The sequence below is a fragment of the Hesperophylax consimilis genome, chromosome 4 (assembly GCF_061612785.1).
Source record: "Hesperophylax consimilis isolate HC1 chromosome 4, BYU_Hcon_1.0, whole genome shotgun sequence".
Classification (NCBI taxonomy): domain Eukaryota; kingdom Metazoa; phylum Arthropoda; class Insecta; order Trichoptera; family Limnephilidae; genus Hesperophylax; species Hesperophylax consimilis.
In genome coordinates, this window is record NC_142839.1 from 24,664,923 (window position 1) to 24,686,329 (window position 21,407).

The window sequence follows — 21,407 nt, forward strand, 5'->3', positions numbered from 1 at the left end:
GTCCTATATTATATCCTCATATTATTATAATTGCCATTTTTTGAGTTGTTACACTGTGGAATAGAGGTATCAGTGAGGAAGGACAGTGCGTCGGTTGTTGAGGATGGTATGGTGGCCAAGCGAAAGGATATAAAGCAGACAAGTTTATTTCGGCTGACAAATTTAGACATACATTGGTATAAATCGTGGGGTAAACACGGCCGCACTGCGGGGAGATGGCGCGGCAAAAATACTGAGGCAATAGGACATTTAAGTGGGAGAAAACGAGAGATTTAATCTTCATAAATGAACGTTCCTAGAGGAACTTCTACGTGTTTGACATGAACGTTGCATGTTGCGTGTTACGCAATGAATTTGAAGTATAGATTAGCCGAGGTAGTAATAATATTTAACCTAACTGAACAAAACAATATCGCTTTAATTTGAGCATTTAAGTGGGAGCAAACAAGAGATTAAATCATTTTAATACATGAACACTTCTAGAGGGATTTTAACATATTTGACACCAACGTATGTGAATTTAATATTATTATGAATGACACCCAATAAAACAATAACATTTTGTGCACTTAAACGGAAAGATCGTGATTCGTTTTGAGTAGCATAAACAAGCATAATTATCCATTTTTTTAATGATAAACTATATTTTATAAGACAAGGTTTTTATGCATAGCACAAAAGATAATAAATTATATAAGCAATAATTAGTCGCCTGCAATATCAATACAAATTGAAAATATCTCCCAAATAAAAAAAAAATGCCGCCGACGGGAATTGAACCCGCGCCTTCTGATGTCCGGTCAACACAAGGCACATCTGACATAGGCGACGTATTACTGCTTACAATAAGCGTAATTATGTTAAAATCTAAAAAATATGCATAAAATCGAAATATTGATCAGATGTTGTACAGTAAATTAAACTCTCGGAAAAAGTGATTTTTAAATACAGTCTAGAGAGAAGGGACTCCAAATCCTATACCTAGTAGGATTATTAATGGAGAATCGAATAAAAAAAGGAATACACTCGGATAAAGCTTTTGTAAAAAAATATGTCAATAAAAACATTCATCCCATTTATATCCCAACTTATTGACTGAGAAAATAAAAGAAAATCCGCACACAAGACGGAGATCAAAGATAATTTGGACGTCAAGATACAGGGTGCCCTCGGGCTGAAAACAGAAACATATTATAATACATCGTGTGTGAAATTTAGTACAACGACGGTTCAAAGGTAAAACTCATTAAGTGGCACTTGTGCGTCAGTTAATTAGTTTTATCTTTGCGCTTGGAATAACACGTTTCACAATTATTATTATAAAACTAATGAAATTGAAATTAAAAAAACAACAATAATTTATAGAATACTTGCTGACATGTACCCGGCGTCGTCGGGGGTTATCCTTAGGAGATAGATATACATAACGGCGTACTTTTCTGTAGGCCTTTTTAAGATATGCAATTCCGTGTCAAATTATTTTGATGTATCTCATAAGGTTTAGCCAGCGTTAGCGATGAAGTGCTCGAAAAAATATTTTTACGACTTAATTATAAAACATCGACTTTTCTCTAATTTCTATAAATACAACATACATGTATTATATGTGTAAACCTTACGGATGAAATTTTCTAAATAATAGTGCAAACCCTATCAATATCCGTTAGGTACGTAGTTTAGGAGAACTGAGCGCATAAACAGACAGACGCGGATAGCGACTCTATTATATACCATTCAGAGATTATTAATTAATATAGAAAAAGAAAATAATTTTTATCTGAAAATAAACTATGCTCAATTTTACTAAAAGGTCAGTTTATAGTCATAAAATATAAACTATTATTTTTAAATCGCTAGTTACCTATAAGATTATAGTTATAGGTATTAGATTTTTAAATAATGAATTGGGATATTTTGTTATCTATGTTGAGATTCTTCGAATGATTGGATAGATTTATAGTGACAGATTTATATATTTATATGAGATATTTGATGATATCTTCGTACCTTACAATTTCCCAGGAACGATGGAAACGACAATAAAAATGATCATTTGCTATTATAAAATATAATTTTAATATCACAAAATATGTTTATTATTACATGTTCTGTTTAAATCAATTGATGTATTTCTCAGATGATCGTTTGAGAACGGTTTCCACGAATAAAGGAAAAAATCATGCTTTTATAGAGCAACAAACATTAAACAAGAAAAACGTTTTTTTCGGTGTTGTTTCAGAAAACCAAATACAAAACAAACCTCAAATATATGGGGAAGCAAAACATAATAAACTCTCCGATTCACAAAAACAGCTCTTTGAAATAAATAATAGGGAGAAATAATTTTATTATAAATAACCAAATCATTAAATTACAATATACATTTTACCGACCTGCAACTAAAACGACTTTTGGGCAAAGAAAATTGCAATTTTTCTATATACAAATATATTTTATCCTCCCTCTTGCAATAAAAACCATTAAAAAAATAACCGACTTCAAAAGAAGTATTAAGATATGGATTATGGGCACGGGAAAAAGGAATATAGATAAAATGTTGAAACAAAAATTACAGTTATGTTTTTCTTCTGTATGTTTTTCCACTATATATTTTTCTTGTATAGTGTTATATTTGTCTTCTATTACTTCGCTTTATAATTTACCTCTTGTTGTATTTTGACAAGTTTACAAAAACTAACTTAAAAAAATTAACATACTAAAAAAACTTGACAAAATAAATCACACAAATAACCATGTACAATGTGATTTTAGAACGGGTAAAATATTATAAAATAAAAAATTAATTAAAAAAAATAATATTTTAAACACAACCCTTAAAAAAATAGCTCTTTCCAGTAAAATCAAAAATACAAAAAGCCATTTCTATCTGGAATTTTAGGACAGCTTACCTATTTGCAGCTAATAACAACATTACCATCATGAGCTATTCAGCTATGAAATATTTTTTAAACTGTCAAAACTAAGATAAAATAACATGCAAGTTGTTCCATATGATTAAATACAAAATATAGAAAAGTGATTGAAATCTAATGATAGAAAAAAATCCTAGGTGAAAGTAGGTAATAAAAGCCGTAATAATAAAAAAAACCTTTTAAAACTTGGTTATTACTACTTGGTTACTTGGCTATTTTAAGTGCGGCATATTTCCGCACACTGAAAAGAAAAATAAGTAGTTCTGTTTTGTGCTTTACAAAAAATAGCGAGGGCTCACTTTATGAACGGAATAGATTTGTAAAACTTACCTTTTTAAGGTCCTTGTTAGCTTCCCCGTCATCCGCCTTTCTTTTCTCGCACGCCAAAAGAAGAGCCTTCCCGTTGACATCCTTGTCACCGATCTGAAGACAAATAAATAAACAAAACGTGTCAATATAAACACATACGCTTTAGACATGCCATTGCATTTGCTGTTCATATTTCATAGAGTGTTATTTTAGTTAAAGGATGTTAACCAAATTGAAGAATAACATAAAACAAGTGGGTAGCATTGAGCTTCCAGAATTTGTATATTTATTTAAAGTTATAGTTAAAGATCCTGAAAACGCAGACATTAAATACATAATATTCATTCGATTTCCTTTGATTATTTTTTTGCGAACAAAATACAATAATAATTTATTGAATTAAGAAACTGATTACACAAGAACGACGATTACGGTGAAGAACGTTCGGAGATTTAAAATTTTGAACAAGCGAACATTTAAATTTTTATTTATATATATAAGATTACGAGTCACATAAAGGAAAACAATAACTTTAGCACGCAAGATGCTTTCTAAACAAGTGAATTGTTACGGTCATCATTTGTCAGTTCTTTAATGTTCTTCACAACTAAATAACCACACTGTTTACAAAACAGTCTGTATGTTTACAGTTTAATGCAAATATGCCTCGCACAGGGCTAAAATAACTGTAGGTAATATCAACATTTCACTCTGAAGAACATAGATAAACGTAGAGTGACTTTTTAAAGCGAGAGGCAGAACTCTAAGCACTGGATTTTCTATGAATCCCGATCCCAAAATGAGACTCGCGATTTGTTTACCCTCGGATTGTACATTTGAGTCGAGCAATATTGCAAATAAGTTTTATTTGGAAAACAATTTTCATTTGAACTATGAATTAATCGGACATTGCGGCGGGCGTGAATGTTCATGATTTATGAGGAATTTAAGTCGATAAAATTTTCGGTAATAAACATTCAAATCAACCTCACATAAAATATCATAATGAAAATACGAGTTTGTTATTTAATGGAAAACATTCGTAAATTCTCAAAGCAGACACATCTCGACAAGAGCCAGCCCCATCATGCAAATTTGGATGTTGAAGAGATGCACGACTCGGGTATGGTGAAAATGGATTGAAAATAAAACACTCTTGTGTTAATCTCAATATTACTTATGAATGGAAGTACCGCCATGCCAGTGCGATGCTGACTCCTGGCTGATAGCGGTCTGCAAAAGAAGGGCTATTTGCATACACGTGGCGTGCGGCCGGATTGTAAATTCCAACTTATCTCTTCAGGGCGGCGAGTGCATTCTCGGATGGTAATCAGTTTCAAACCCAACTATAAATACCTCAGGAGAACTTTGATAATGTGCGCTTTTTACGGAGTCGGGGCAGTGCAAAAACGGTCGGTGCTCTTGTGGTACGAGGAAATTGTTGAAACACCGCGACATAATACATTTATTTTCTTGATATCTATTACTGAAGTTCAATGCGAGAACCGCACGCTAAGAAAGTGAGGAAGTTAACTCAGCTTTATTTAGTGCCCACAATTCTTTGTTTTCTGTCCAAAGTTGTCGGATAAGAAGCGCTTTTGAAAAGTACAATTCTCTCCGTTCTAATGATAAAACTAATAAATCTAACAGAGTAACAACTAAACTTAAATAGAAATTTCACGAAAAATATTTATTTCAAAAGTACGTTTTCATTCGCTTTCCAAGACAAGCGACCGGCGATAAATTTTTATTTCGCGGAGAAAAATAAAGTTAGACGGTTTCCACCGAATGCAATTAAATAAATGCGTGTATGAATAAAGTCTACGAGAAAAATTATAATGGGAGGGCGGGGAATAAATGGAGTGGCTTGGCTAGGGGGAGGGGGAAGGGGAGGGGGCGGGGGAGTATGGAGCGATGTAGGGCGAGCGTTGCATACTAATAACTAACAAACCAATTTAAACACAAAGAAATGGCAAGAAAGGTTTTTATTAGAAATAACTGAATAATTTAAGAAGAAAGGAGCCTGTTACGCCGTTAATTACGCCGTTTGCTACGGACCTTGTTTACATTTGCAAATTGTCCGGAATTTGTACTTCTTTGTGTTTTAAGGGAAAGATACGTTAATGGGAAAATATATCGGACCCTTAGTAAGAAATAACCGTAAAGCAACACCCCCCAGGGACTAATGAGGGTGTGACGGGCAGCGGTAGAGGCTCAGGATCCAACACCCGAACCCTACACTTTCCACCCCACTCACACACCCTCTATTCTACCAGTCTTCAGCCGTCACGTCATGCTCTGTACGAATGGAAATTGTTCAAGAAAGAACAATTACTCCTAATAACAATCAATAAACTATGGCTATCGTTAATCACTATTGATGATGCTATTAACTCACCATCAATATTCACTAACGCAAGCAATATGCTTCTAACAAAAAGCTATTTGTTTGTAACAGATTTGCATCATGGGAGATGTTTAAATTAAAGGATAACTGAACATAATATTAACAACATATATCAATGAAAACACAATAAGACAATTGAGGATAATGTAATTGTTAAATTGAAATATATGATCTCGATAAAAATTAGTTCTCAATAGATAAATTGGTATAAGTTTTGGTTCCGGCAAGACTAAAAGGAACAGGGTTCGTGTTCGTGTTACGACCGTCTTGTTTTGATTTTAAGTATCTTAATATCCCTCCATATTATTATTATTTCAATTATTTAATATTACAATGAGGTTTAACATTCATTAATGTTTTAATTACATTAGTTTTCAAAAAACGTACTCTATTTTTATTTTTTATATTCATTTTGAAGGTCGGTTGAGTAAGTCGTGTAATTAAGCAACATCAAACAAGATCGCATCTTAGCTTTCCCGAAAAAATCTAAGCGGGTTAATTAAAAGAACATTTAACGAACTGTAGCTAAAATAGCGAGATAAGTGACACGCTGTATCTATCGTCTAGTTTGTACAGTGATTTATAATTTAAAAAAAATCAAAAGCGTTTCTCTTTCAGGGTAACATTAATCACTTCTGAAAGGCATTAGATTGCGAAAAAAAGATTAATATGAACGTAGGATATTTACATGCTTGACATTTTGTGATGTTGGATGGTTTAGCGCAATAATGTGAAAAAGTTCGGAATTTGAAACAACACGATTACAATGATGTTACAAAGTAAATAATGTCAAATTTTCAAAGACTTAAGACTATATTATTGTAACATTACACAAATTTCTTTTGTTTTGCAGAGAATTTAATTTAAAATTAATTTGTGGGTTAACGGTTTTTGTTGTTTTTTTTTAAAGCCATGAACATTTTACAGACCGAAAATCTGTCAGGGATTATTTCAAAGGGACACGAGAAAATACACAATTCAAGAAAGCGAGCAATAATAAAGAGGTCGCTAGGAGAGTTTTGTCAGTCTGCCAAGAAAAAACCGAAAGCATCCGGTAAGAAAAGTAAACAAAAGGAGTTTATCTTCAAGCATAATGCGCATTCATAAAGCTACCGTTGAGGAACACCGACACCGCGGAACTCACTTCTAGCTTTCAATGGGCAAGCCAAAGCGTTTGCCCTGCTCCAAAAGCCAGCAATTACGTAGAATCACAGTCAGGCCCTGAAATAAGAGCGTGGGGTGACCGGACAAAAATTAACGCTAAATTGGGAACCTTACGTCAAGGGAAAGTGATGAATCGGTTGCGGGAACAAATTTCATCAATTTTCTGTGAGGAATCGACCGATAAATGACGGCGCATTTGACACTGATGAAAGGGTTGGAACCTTTGGTTGGAACCATTGCTTATCGTATCAAAAGTAAAGCGGCTACCAGCATGTTCTCAAACTGATAGTTTTATTTTATTTGTGTACATAATAGTTATAACAACATAACAGATATTTTATCTAATGAATTACGAATTATTATGAAGGTAAGTTTTTTTTTGTGAAACCGCATAAAAGTCCCAACTGCTCCCAACCGTCTGCTAGTGTGACTATGGCATCCCCAATAAGGGAACGTTATGAGACTGAAGGTAGTGGGGAGGGAAAGGAGATGAGTATGAGGAAGTACCTGGCTATTCAGATCTGGTCACCAAATACGGCCGAAGCCATTTCAAGCAATGTTTACATTCTGAATGGTGGTCCTACACCAGGGCGATACTGAGAGTATCTTTCACTCTGGAACTTGCCGCAAATAAACTACATATTATTTTAAATGAGTAATTTGTGAAAAAACACAAATTAATCAAATAAAATTTACTTGCGCGCGCCGGGATTTATGTACGTATGTAGTGCTAACTCCTTTCGAAGAATACGTCGAATTTTACGTCCACAGTGTTCAGGTCGCTTTTCCCACGGGCGAATTCGGGTACAAATTTGTGCGACTCGCTCGACAATACAATGTGTTGTTTCGACGGCCCCGAATATGAGATCCTGGCACAAATATATGTTTATTTGCCAGAATTTCACCATTAGACATGTGGTCATTGATTAATTTTATAATATTTAATCTGCCTAACATAACATAATATATTAAACATGGAAAGGAAAATGTTTTTTTGCATCGATTAATAATTAAATACGCATTGATCAAATCCGAACGGGATTAATTCTTGGAAATGTGTACTAATTGACACGTCACTGTACCAACTCGAAATAAATCCAATCACTCTTTTCGCTAATCATTTATTATAACTTGTATTTGTAATGTTTGTGTGTTACACATCAGAGACTAACTAATTAAATATTAACTGTTAATTTGGTAAAAGATGGGTATGTACTGAGAAATAATTTTCAATCAAGTAACAGCGACAGGATAAAACAATAACGATACTTTTAGATCTATGACCTATGACACAATACGAGTATCTAATCTACATCATACACGGAGAAAATAGATCCTGTTAAAAAGTGACAGTATGCGAACTTCCTGATAAAATATTAGTCATTCAGAATATATCTAAAACATGTGTTCTATTCCTAAAAGATATCATGACGGAATGCTACAATATAAGTATTTCAGTATCAATATAAGTATTTGCATGAACACTTGTTTCGCCGCCCTGACAGAATTGAAAGAGTCTCATTTTTAACAGGAAAATGAATAATTTCACAATATTTTTAATAAATTAACAGTATTTCATATCACTAAGTTTTCACAGGGTGAAATCATATGTAAGTAATAAAAAATATTGATTACCTGCTATACTTAAAAGGAGAAGCATTTTTTCTTAATTAACAATAAACATTATTGAATTGAGGAAAATGTAGAATTTTTACAACAACAAAAAGCATTCCGTTAATATTGTGGGGTATAGACCCCAATAGGAATAGGAATAGTCCTATTCCCTATTCCTTTTCACTATTCCTTACAAAATAATGTGTAATTTATTTTCTTATCTACAAAATACCTGCAACTAACCAGTTGCGGCTCGTGACTTTTGTGTGTACTAGAGTGCTAATAGTACAAAAATGGCATTATTGGTGTTGTTGTAGCTGAAAACGTCTTCTTTTTTGTTTTTAAATTCGGTTTTTTGTATGAAGATTTTCAGAAAACCAGGCCAAACTGAAGTGTGACCAAACAAAAAAAATATTTTGGACTAAACAAGATCAAAAATGTCTATTTTTTCAAACTTAGCATTCTATCACACTCAAAAATCACGAGCCGCCCAAGACACTTGGCTTGAAATTTAATTCTACTAAGAAATTTCCTATTTTTATGAAATGGCGAAAGAAATAATTACTGGCCATTGAAATTGGTGCCGATACCATATTTTCTCAATGGTCTTGTCTTGAAGATTCCCGCCCTTTTCACGAGTGCCAATCTACTCTTCTTTCACCTTCAATAACGGTTTAGAAAATAAAACGTAAGTAAAAAATAAAAGCAGTGGATAAATAGGAGAATGATTTCACTAGCATGTGAGGTAAAATATTTTGTAAAATTTTACTAGACAAAGAGAATCAAAATAATATTGGAAACAACGTGGAAATTAAACAAGTACACATATTTTTAAAGCAAATATCAGTACGTTTTTCTATTCTTAGTCTGGTAGTCTACCCAAGGGAGGGTTTATTATATTGTTTTATTTGTAACAGTAATTTGGTACTGCACTCGTCACCAATACTTGTGAGCGTTCAAGAGAAAGTTCAAACTTATTCATAAAGTAGCGAAACACCGGCTTTTTTTTATTCACAGACGTTTAAATCGTATGTTTAAAGATATCGTGTTAAAATAAAATAAGTTTTAGTACTTTTAATTAAAATAAATTATACACTACTATCTATTCAAAATAATCGACATGTTTCAAAATCAGTGGTTTCTTCGTCAGGATAACCGTATAATAAAAACACACAATTTTATGTTTTTCTTTCGCGTACTCAACAATTTTACTATTAAATTCTTAAAAAAACAGTTTATTTGCAGACAAGTTCCGCTGTGTAATTACTATTATCAATAGCGAAATTCGCCTTCTGAAGGCATTATCAATTGAAACATTGCCTTCAGAGGGCGAAACAGCTGTCAATTATAATAACACAGCATAACTTGTTTATAATATAAACTGTTTTTTATGAACTGAATAATAGTATTATAGATTAAATAAAAGAAAACTTAAAAATGAAAAGGAGTTCTCCAAATTAAACTTGATGGCAATAAATAGGCAAACAAACCTGTTTAGACAAATAAATACCTACAGATAAAATATATTACAATGAGCGGTGATTGAATAGTCATTATCATATAAATAATTTAATAAAATTATTATAAAATGGTAATTATGGCGTTTCTGTAAGTAAGAAAAAACTTTTACAAATTAACAAAAAAGAAGTCTAATTAACAAAAATAAATAAGTATCAATATATCTATTAGTGTTAAAATAAATTTAAGAAATGGCTATTTAAAAAAAAATGGTTATTAATAATATGTAATAGACTCTTAACATTTTTTCTAATTTTAGAAAAACAATAACAGAAGTAAACAAATAAACTATCAATAACAAATATTTTCAAAACAAATATCAATAAAAAATAGTTTCAAATAAATTTGTGTTTTAATGTAAAAAAATATCACATACGGTTGATTTAATAATAAAACAGATATTTATAATTTGTTTATACATTAAGCTAATATATATTGTTAAATACATTAAGATAATTCAACAATCAAGATATTTTATGAAAACTGGTTTAATTTATGTAAAAATTATGCATAAAAATTACTTTTTTAATGGTGCTTGCGAATTTTTTTGGAGAGCTTGAGACTGTAAATCTTCAGCCTCTGGAGAATGTAGTTAACTTTAGTAGGCGTTTTATAAAGCATGTTGGTACCTGCACATATCTTAACTTCGTTTGGTACTTAAATTTTTTATTCCGCACGTGTACGAAAAGGAGAGAAGGTTTAAAAAAGTTCTGTTTTCACAAACAAACGTTTGTTCATCAAAACCTACGGAAAAATATTACTTACGACTTACGATCAAATCAATTGAAATTGTGGGAATAAGGTAAATGGGTATGCAATTATATTATGAAATACGAGCTGAAGTGTACCCGGAGTTACTGGGGATTATCCTTAGGAAATAGACATATACCATGGTGAAATTTTCTGTAGGCCTTTTCAAGATGTAAAATTCTGTACTACATTATTTTGCTGTATCTCATAAGGTTTAGCCAGCGTTAGCAATATAAGCGCCCGAAAATATTTTTTTTAAGTCTTGGTTACAAAACATCGACATTTTCTCTACTTTATATAAATTTAATATAATATGTTTCATACATATAAAACTTCTGAAAATAAATCTCTAAATGATTGTGAAAACCTTATCGAAATCCGTTGCATAGTTAAGAAGAATTAAGCACACTAACAGACAGACGCGGATAGCGAGTTTGTTTTATACCAATTAGAGTTTTTATAGTTATAAATAATTCAATTAAAAATAAAGGTAGGTTGTTCTCAAAGCAGAAAAGGGCCTTTATCAAGAGAGACGTAAGGGTCACCGATTAAGCAAGTCGGCAAAGTAAGGGATATCGAAGTCTGGGGCATTCAAACATTCAACAAATGGAAAACGTTATGAAACCTGATGCGTTCGTACTTGAACGGAACGTGAACAGAACACGCGGGAGATGGAGAATAGTGGCATAAAAGGAAATAACCGATTGAAAAGCGGATTACTGCGTGAGGAAATTTTAGCCACTTTCTGTTCACTCCTTTTGAATTCCTGTACGTTTTACTCTACAAGGGAAATGAGATATCAAAGAAAGCACTTTTTTAAAGAATTTGAATTCAATAATGTATATTGTATGCTTATCTATTATCTATAATTTAAAATCATGTGTTAAAGCCGTTTTAGATCTTGAAGAATACCGCCAGAGCCAATTATGTACTTATTCAATCAATGGGAACAAACAAAGGTTGAACGTTTCAAAATCCTCAACAGATTTTATGTAGCCACTGTGCAAATAAATCCAGAGATGATAACGCTTATATTACGTTCTTTTTGGGGGAAATTCAAATGGAGAAAAAAGCTTTCAGTGATTGTACACTTGGGGACTAGCTCGTTGTAAGAAGTACGTACAATTAATTTCACACTTCACACAAATTCTTCACACAATCACAAAACTTTAACATAACCAATTTTCAGTTTGATTAGATATTTTGTAAGTATTATTGCTTACAATCACCTCATGACAAACATACTGGCGAATATGTCAAAAGTGATGCATGAGTGAGGCACCTGATTGTTTTCGCTGCGACCGGAAAGGAATCTACAGTTACGTTACCCGTGCAAAGATGATTCAAGTCCTGATCGAACGAATGGTACTTAGCATAGAGCAGAATGTTCTGTCGAGTACCCAAAATGAATAATTGAAAAAGTTTCTAGACATCTCCCGAACGTCTCGAGCTGCGGCTGTCACAGGCATTCTGTCATAGCCGTCGAGTAGCTCCTCAAAAAGTGACGCTTTGTTAGTCAATACATGTCACCCAAATGGAAAAAATAATCAAGTGAACCAAATGCCCCTCCCCTTGCAAACACACTACATGCGGAACTCTACGGAAAATCAACCCACATTAGGTTCAGCCGTATTGAAAGGTTCTGCGAAGGTCCTTCAGATACGGTGCGCAAATAATAGAAAACGTTCTAGCGTACCGGAAATAAAATAAAATAAAACCTTGCAGTCAGTAAAATCTACGTTCACTGTTCTGTGAGTCTATATATCACATCACATATGACATATTACAAACAATTATGCAAAGGTAGCAAAAAGTATTTCAAGCCAACTGCGTGTTGCTACGTACTACCTACCGATAAGAGAACGGGGACGCCCGAGGAAGACATGAAACGATCAAGTGAATAAGATACTTGAGTCATAATAATACAAGAGTATGTATGAGACGATGTATGAATGTGAATGAGGCAAGAAGTGTGTGTCCAGACCGGGTTGTTTAGCGGTCTGTCTGTCTTGCGGGGAGCGGCGTGATGGTTAGTTAGTTAGTTACTTTTACATTAAAATACAAAAATAACTACTTTGAGGCGTACAAAGGAGAAAAACCTAAAATTGGAAACCGTCGAAGGCAAAAAGACACGTTTCGTCAAATCACATTGCTATTTCATTTATACGAATCTTCACATTGATTTTCAACTAACATTATTCGATGATGGAAGTATGAAGCATTTATTTTTATTTCGGTGATAAGAAAATTTTCAACATTTTACACCCTTGAGCAAATTGTGTTACAACAGGAGTAGATAAATTAGCTTTTACAAAAAATGTGTAACTTATTGGGAATAAATATATACTTGTATAGTAAATATATACTTGTTTACATATATATATATATAAGTAAACAAGTTCGATAAATTTGCCGAATTCCGCGGTAGCTTATACGCAAAATATTATAAATATCAATTGGTTTCAACATAATTACTATAAGCAACAACTATTTTTGTCGGGGGAGATATAAAAAGAATTTTTCTCATTAAAAGTTCAGTTTAGGAGTTAGGAAATACTCATAAAATATTAAAATCACTTAACTAAGAACCTAAAAACCTATATTTTGATTGTTTACTTAAACCCTTGCCAAAGTTGTCTCCATTAGATATTAGATAAGTTGAAATCAAGTGTTGTTTAAGAGCCTTTGCATAGAGCGGAATTCAATAACTTTACCCAAGTCCTTACTAACTTTGTATCTCTGCAAACAGTACAGACAGACGGGGGTCTTTTGATGAGAAAATAATAATTCCACGTACTCCCCCCTATCTACTATTTACTATCACGTTTTCAAGGAAACATTCCACAATACATTCCATCTTCCAAATAATATTAAATACATCTCCAACTTTTTCTCCTGGGCTGTATTTTCCCTGCAATAATCCATCTGTCAAAACCAACTCCTTTGCTTTTGTTGAGTACATTTTAGAAATGGAACACATAAAATATCGAGAAAAATCTGGTAATCTAGTCCCTACCCCAATTTCCCCACAGTATTATCGAAGGCATATTGAAACAAGAACGATGATAGCGGAAACATCTCAAAAGCATTCGGGTGAAATATGGAACGCAGCATAAATGTAGGAATTGATTAATATCAATAGTGTACATAAAGTCAACAACACGGACGCTTCGCAGACTGTCAGCGTTCAAATAATTTGATGCCCCCTAGTGCCCTGGCATGACCGCAGAATACCGAATTGAAATTGATGTTCATTTAGCAGCAAGCAGCAAGCACCTCCAGGCGTTCACATTTATCACCACCCGATAGTCTACTACGCTGTTCTCTACCGCCCTGTTGTTCTCACCGTGAATGGCGGAAGCCGAAAATCTCACCTAATCAAATATTTCGCTGGCAAGGGAATCGGGTGACTTGGCGTTGAAATTTTATACGAATGACGAAATATATTCACTGACTTTGCTAAAACGCAAATATCTGAGAATGGAAATTGATCTGATCGTGTGTAAACCATACGTTTTCTTTGCAAAGGAATACTGTAATAATGATCGCTCTCTGGCAAAGCTTCGATAATAAGCAACGAAGGAAGAAGCCTCAACCAAGGTAAAAGAACCAACCGGTAATAATCATTTCAAATAAGTAGAAAGAATTTTAACAATCGTGAAAATAAATCACGTTTGATTAATCCACGAATGACTTTTACACTCATACGATAAATCGGATACGTTGGAGGACATATTAAATGAATCTAATTATGTAATACGCCCACCTTACATCGTAACTTACATTAAATAAAAGGAATAGGCCACCTGCATACATTTTAATTGAATTGGAAAAACATCGCGTGGATTACAAAAATATAGTTATTTTAATAATAAAAAAAAAAAGTTTTTGCAGCTCATGGAGTCACCATATAAACATGTGAGGTCTCCGGTTTTCAGGTATTTATTTTTATAAAATGCCAGTAATTTTATCATTTATAATAATATAATATATAATTATTTTTACGTTTCCGGTTGCTACGGTAGTTATATGAATCTATTTTTAAACAACAACAAAAAAATGCAGTGTCCACGCTCCCGGCAATTTGAATTTTGACAGATAAATGTAGGGAAGTTCATACAGGTCCATACGGCTTCCGAAGCAGGGTTGCCAATGCACATGTCATTGTATGTACTAAAATACAGGTCCATACGGCTTCCGAAGCAGGGTTGCCAATGCACATGTCATTGTATGTACTAAAATACAGGTCCATACGGCTTCCGAAGCAGGGTTGCCAATGCACATGTCATTGTATGTACTAAAATACAGGTCCATACGGCTTCCGAAGCAGGGTTGCCAATGCACATGTCATTGTATGTACTAAAATACAGGTCCATACGGCTTCCGAAGCAGGGTTGCCAATGCACATGTCATTGTATGTACTAAAATACAGGTCCATACGGCTTCCGAAGCAGGGTTGCCAATGCACATGTCATTGTATGTACTAAAATACAGGTCCATACGGCTTCCGAAGCAGGGTTGCCAATGCACATGTCATTGTATGTACTAAAATACAGGTCCATACGGCTTCCGAAGCAGGGTTGCCAATGCACATGTCATTGTATGTACTAAAATACAGGTCCATACGGCTTCCGAAGCAGGGTTGCCAATGCACATGTCATTGTATGTACTAAAATACCCACTAAAGTTGTTCAAATTTACCACATTTTCCCACAAGTTGCTTGACCTCCAAAATAAAACGAAATTCTATCAAAATTAACGTTGATTTTATTATTTTCCCCTTCATTCAGGCTTAATAAATAGAAATTTGTTCGAAAATTAACAGAAAAAGGAAATGAAATTATAGTTTACTCTCACTTGTAAATGTAAATATTACTTTTGAATGAAGTTAGATATCAGGAAATGCTCTTGCAATCGGTATTAGAAGTCAATTCTCATATTGTAGAAACCCCGCATTTTCCCCACTTCAAGGTTTTCCCTTCAAAATACCCAATCGGTTTAAATTCTTAGAAATCGACGAAGAATTGGCACCCTGTTCCTAAGCGGTTGGCTTGTTTAAACAATGATTTTTGGCTATTTAATTTTTTTTCACACTTGATCGATGGTTTAAAAAATAATATAGAAAAAAAACCGAATGTCTGGCTAAATCGGAAAAAAAATATCGTGTAAGTGGCCCATTCACTGTTATTGACGACTTGGAAAGTTTTAAAAATAAATAAGTAACTTAATTGTTTTGTAGCAGCGACAATGTCGTGCCAGTTTTCATCTGCATATCTGCATAAACACTATTATACCAAAAGTATGAAAAAGCTGTGGAGGTGAAATATCACAAAACTGTGCTATATAAATTTAATATTATTATTGTTAAATTCTTTCAGCCATATGGTGTAGTACCTTCACAGGGCTGGAAGTACATACATGTGAGAAATGTGGGAACATTCAAGCGAAAGAGAACTTATTATTGACGAAGACGCTGGAATATCAAGATGGTGATACTCCACTGAACACTGAACACTGAACTGGGGATGTCAACACGATTCACGGCCTGACATCGGCAGAATGGATTTTTGGAGATCTACTACAGATGTTTTACATAAAAATTATCGCGTTTCAAGCTACTGTATTTATTTTTCACAAGTTAACCATATTTTTACCCGATAATTTAATTATAAATTCGTTCATATTTTAAGGCAATTCAAAAACTTAAGCCCAGTGTAAATTAATACATTACGCAGAAACAAGCTTGTACAATACATTACCCAAAAAAAAATCTATTTTGAAATATAAACTTTGTCAGCCGCTGGGCGATACAGAAGCCAATCTGGAAAATTGAATCACAGCACGGATTTACACTTATCGGAGTACAAGTAGTTTAGTATCGATATGTAGTGATGAAGCCTGGACTGGCGGAGGGAACGGATATGGCTATACGGCCCGCCAGATTCGCCTCCTGAGTTGGAAGCTGAAAGGAGTGGAAATCGAATTACTAGATACCAAATTGCTCGATATTCAACATCACTGATTCAAATGTCCGTTATTGAACATAAGCAAATCATGAACATACATTTAAGGGATGGAAAAATGAAATGATATTCAATTTAACTAAATCGAAATCAAGATGGAGATTTCGAGAAAAGTTTGTACAAAAAAAAAATTCATGTAATAATTTATTTTTGTCTGACATAAAAATTAGAATAACAATTTATATTTCGCACTAATAACACTCAAACGATGAACTCTTGCGTCACGAAATTCGCACTGCTCGTTCTATTTGGATATCTATGACAATTTTATTATCAGGTCGTAATCTTAATTTCATGATGTGTTAAAGCTTTAAAATATTCATTTAACTATCAAATAATAAATTATGTTCACAATGATGTGCAATAAGTAAACGGATTTGAATTCAATATAAATGTGCAAATAAATTACGAGACAAAATAATGATTTCTACTCTCGGATTTAATTTGTACGAATCAATAAATAAATTAAAGAATCAATTACATCTTGATACAGGAATGCCCTAGTGAGATGTGCAGAGCATGTTTTTTTATGTAAAAACTGTTTTTTGAATGAAATAAATAAATAAATAAAATAAATAAATAAATAATTCAACATAATAAGAATTGAACGATTCAATAAATAATTGAACAATTCAATAATTAACTGAACGATTCAATACATAATTGAACAATTCAATGATTAACTGAACGATTCAATACATAATTGAACAATTCAATAATTAACTGAACGATTCAATAAACAATTAAACGATTCCATAATTGAGAAACGATTCAATAATGAATAGAACAAATTAAATAAATAATTGAACGGTTCAATCATTAATTGAACGATCCAATAATTAATTGAACGATTCAATAATTAATTTGTCTGGACTGGTAATTTGGACTGCATCGGTTTCGGTTTGATTCAATCTTGCAAGGGTAATTTTAGCGCTTCAAAGTGAAATAAATATAAAGGGAAAACGATAATCATCCTCACAAGCATTGGCGATTTTTTTTTAATTTAACGTTTTTGCAGTGAACTCCCAAAGCAAAACTAAGGTAAAATAAGACTCACGTGGATTAAAAATATTCCTATATATTGAACAGCGCACCAAGACTCCATAGTAAAAAATGCTACGGTCCTCATGTGCGAAACCCGAGATGCATATATTATGAAGTTAAGAAACTATGAGATATTTCATACAACATAAATACGCTTTTGAACGGTGCCCGAACGTACGTCAGAGCAAAAATTCGTTATTAAAAATATCGATTTAAAAAAAAAAAAAAAATTCTTCTTTCTGTGTTTTTTCTATTGCGTGAATGCTAAATATAGTTTTACCCCTTACTTACAAACGCGGCGTAAATATTAAGCGGCACGTTAGTTCAGAACAGTGAAAAACTTGACTTATTACCATGGCATTTGTTTGGTTTCAAACCAGGCTCAAGAACGGCTTTACCACACGAACGTTGAACCGGCGCGTAAGAATCTAATAAGTAAGACGGTTAGTATTTAAAAGTTTTTGTTATTATAATTTTGAAACAGTTCATTCATGATGGAATTTCATATTATAATGATTTTTTGTTGTTTAAAAAATTAAAAAAAAAAATGAATTTTTGGAAATATTTAATAAATGTTAATCGCCTTTTTAATTATTTTTGTGGCAAATTAATCCAGTCAGAAATATGAACTTATGCTTTTCTCGTGCTACCAAACACTATCTTTATTTCCATATATAGAACCTCGCCACATCTCGCCACAAAAACTTTTGATATGACGTGACTCCGCAATATGTTCGATGAAGAAGAAAAGCTGCGAAGAGAAATTCTTTCCTTATTTAAATCGCTAATGTTTAACTGCTAATGGTTTGAACCGCGAACCGCCACTGCTTACAATAATCAAATCCGTTGGCGAAGCTGTGTACTAAACAAAACAATACAAAAATTAGCGGCACGTGCTATTCGTAATTTATAACCATACTTGTTCCGTCACGCCGATTGCTTTTGACAGGCCGTGTGCTAACCAATAGTATGGTCAGAATTTGAACTGTACAGTTTAAATTCACACACGTCAGCTATAACCACGGAGTGCCGTGAGCCGTACAATCGCATAAAAACTTTAGTCCTGTCAAAACCAATGTTTGTACTATCGCCGGTTATTTATCGGAATAATTCTTTAAACGTATTTTATCGCAATCTAATTCAACATAACGAGTGCTACCGTAGAACGATCACCGTTCCAGTGCTGACAGATGATTCTCGAGTTGCAGATTTCATTCGCCACCCGGTAAGCTGACTGTGAATTAACCTTGCGAATTGTGTTATCGCATTCGCCTGTCATAAGCCATAGGCTTAATCCATGCTTTCTCTGTGTGGATAGCCCTTTAAAATACGGCTATCCCAACCCTTGTTCGTTCCTCGAACAATACTTAAACGTTTTATTTACTATTATGCATATTTTTAAATCACTTCTAACTGTAATAATAAAAGTTCGAACATTTTTAAGCCAGTACTCGGCATCATGACTATTAATTCAAAAGAAAATATTATTACGACTTTCATTTGCTTCTATTCCAAGAATTTCTAAGCAATAAAAAAGGTAATGATCATTCTGATCCCAAAAAGATAGGACGTCGGGTGCAATACCAATTTGCCATACTAAAATCAACAAGCACTTAAATTAAATCAGAACAAGTCATAACAAAAGAGCTGCCCGTAGTGCTCGCACGACACCGAACTAAATTGGTTTTAAAACTATATTCCAACAAGGAAAGGAGAAAATAAAAGAGTTAAATGGGGTCTGCACATTAAAATCAGCTAACGGACTTCGCCATATCGACCACCTTGCTCTTAAGGATCATAGATTCTCAAACTGTGAGATATCACCGAAAACTTTTTTTTTTCAGAAACTATAAGATTCGTAGGGATGAGCTAAATCAAGTTGAACGTTATGGTGGGAGGAGAAATTGTTTCTAATTGGGGAATATGGCCCCCGTGGGCGACGGGTAAGGCTTTCCAATAGCAAGCTGGAGGTCAAATCCCTCCAAAAAGTAAATTTAATTTGATCAAGTTGTGTTATTTCACATTTGAATAATAATAATATAAACGAAGAGTAACAAAGATAAATCCTACCATCTTAATAATATTGGGAATGAATTACGTGAGGATAAACTGTGATAATAAGCAACCGTAATAACATTGCGTCCTTCTCAGAAAGCTACATTTAATAAATAACTTTTAGTAATATCACATCAATTTTCAATTTGGGAGGCGGGTTTGGGTACCGCCGCTCCGGGAACCATTCAATGGATAACCAACATCTCTGCCATAGGTCACCACAAGTGGTTCGCTACGTTTGGTTTCTTAGCAAGGGTGCCCGGGTTCATCAGGTGAGGTGTGCAGGATTCGCCTGTCCTTCAACTGCGTAGCGTGCCAGATCGGGAGATGCTGGTTTGGGGAGACCCTTCGACTTCTCCAACTAGTCTCTCATTCCGTCACTCCTGAACATACTGATTCCTAGATTCCTACCCACCCGTCATACATTTTCCTTCCCAGAACTTCCTCTCCCTTCTTTCCTTAAAAAGTCCCTCTACACAGAGAACCCCAAAAGATGACATAGGAAAATATTTTTTCACTGGGTCTCCTGTGTGGGGTAAAAGTGAATTTAAAATTTAAAAAAAAACATCAGAAAAGAAGGCAGGCGGGCACGTTGAAGAAGGAGCTGGGACGATCAAGGAAGTCATCGCACGATTAAGCAAATCAAATTAATGAGCCAGGCATATAGTTGACATAAGAGAAGAGTACGTTTCAGACGATAGGATACGATTATACTACACCAGCTAGGAGCACTCCTGTCCCGGTAAGACCGGTACACCAGAGGACAATATTTTATTAGGACTTGGAACACGTGCTCTGAGGATTGGGAGGGGTTTAATCAACCGGTATACATGGCAACCTAATAAGCCAATATTGCAATTTAGGATGGGCAAGAATAATAATTGAGCGTTATTGTTTCATCTTTATGTCTTCCTTCTTCTAGCATCTTACATTTCCTTGCCCATTTTCGGCTCTTCCGAGTTCATCTTGTCTCTTCTTATGTCTTCCTTTATCTTCTTGTCTCTATGAATAAATGCGGGTTGAGGAGTTGAGAGACAAGCACAGAGCAATCTGGCGTTCCATACACCTTCCTCCCCTTGCGAGGAACTGATGTGATGCTTAATTAATGACATATCAATAATCAAAATTTTCCCTAATCATTCGTTTGGTATTTAGATGCCAGTGCCCAAAGGTAGTAATAAATAATAATATGAGGGTACTTTTTGATTCAACACCACACCAAGTTGGCATTTAACGAGAATCGGGGCGCCATCAACACTTGGCGCATTACAGAAATTCCAATACTTTTCCAATTAACGGCTGCACAAATGTTTAAACCTCATTCGCGCCAATTTGGCAAATAGACAAACGGCGCTGCTGCGGCCAATCAATTTCCCCGGGTTGCGAAAATGCAGCTTATTTTTCCATATGGTTTCCATTGATTAGTCTGTGCTTTTTGTACGAATATAAATCATAAACTAACAGTGCAAGAATTCATTTCTCGGAGAAGAGCTTGCAGCGGGTATTTTACGTGGTTGGTTTTCAAACAATGTCAACAATGACAGTAATTAATGTATGTTGTGTTTAGATTATTAATTTTATAAAAATACG

General features: G+C 33.9%; 1 protein-coding gene across 9 annotated transcripts in view; it reads right to left on the bottom strand.

The window, feature by feature from the left end:
• Positions 1 to 21,407, bottom strand: part of LOC149424418 (pseudouridylate synthase RPUSD2-like) — a 567,139-nt gene that overhangs the window by 60,545 nt on the left and 485,187 nt on the right. For all 9 annotated transcript variants that reach the window (XM_089651541.1, XM_089651542.1, XM_089651547.1 and 6 more), the window contains one exon: positions 3,264 to 3,356. In XM_089651541.1, the coding sequence (XP_089507667.1) occupies positions 3,264 to 3,356 (93 nt within the window). The remainder of the gene's footprint in view (positions 1 to 3,263; positions 3,357 to 21,407) is intronic.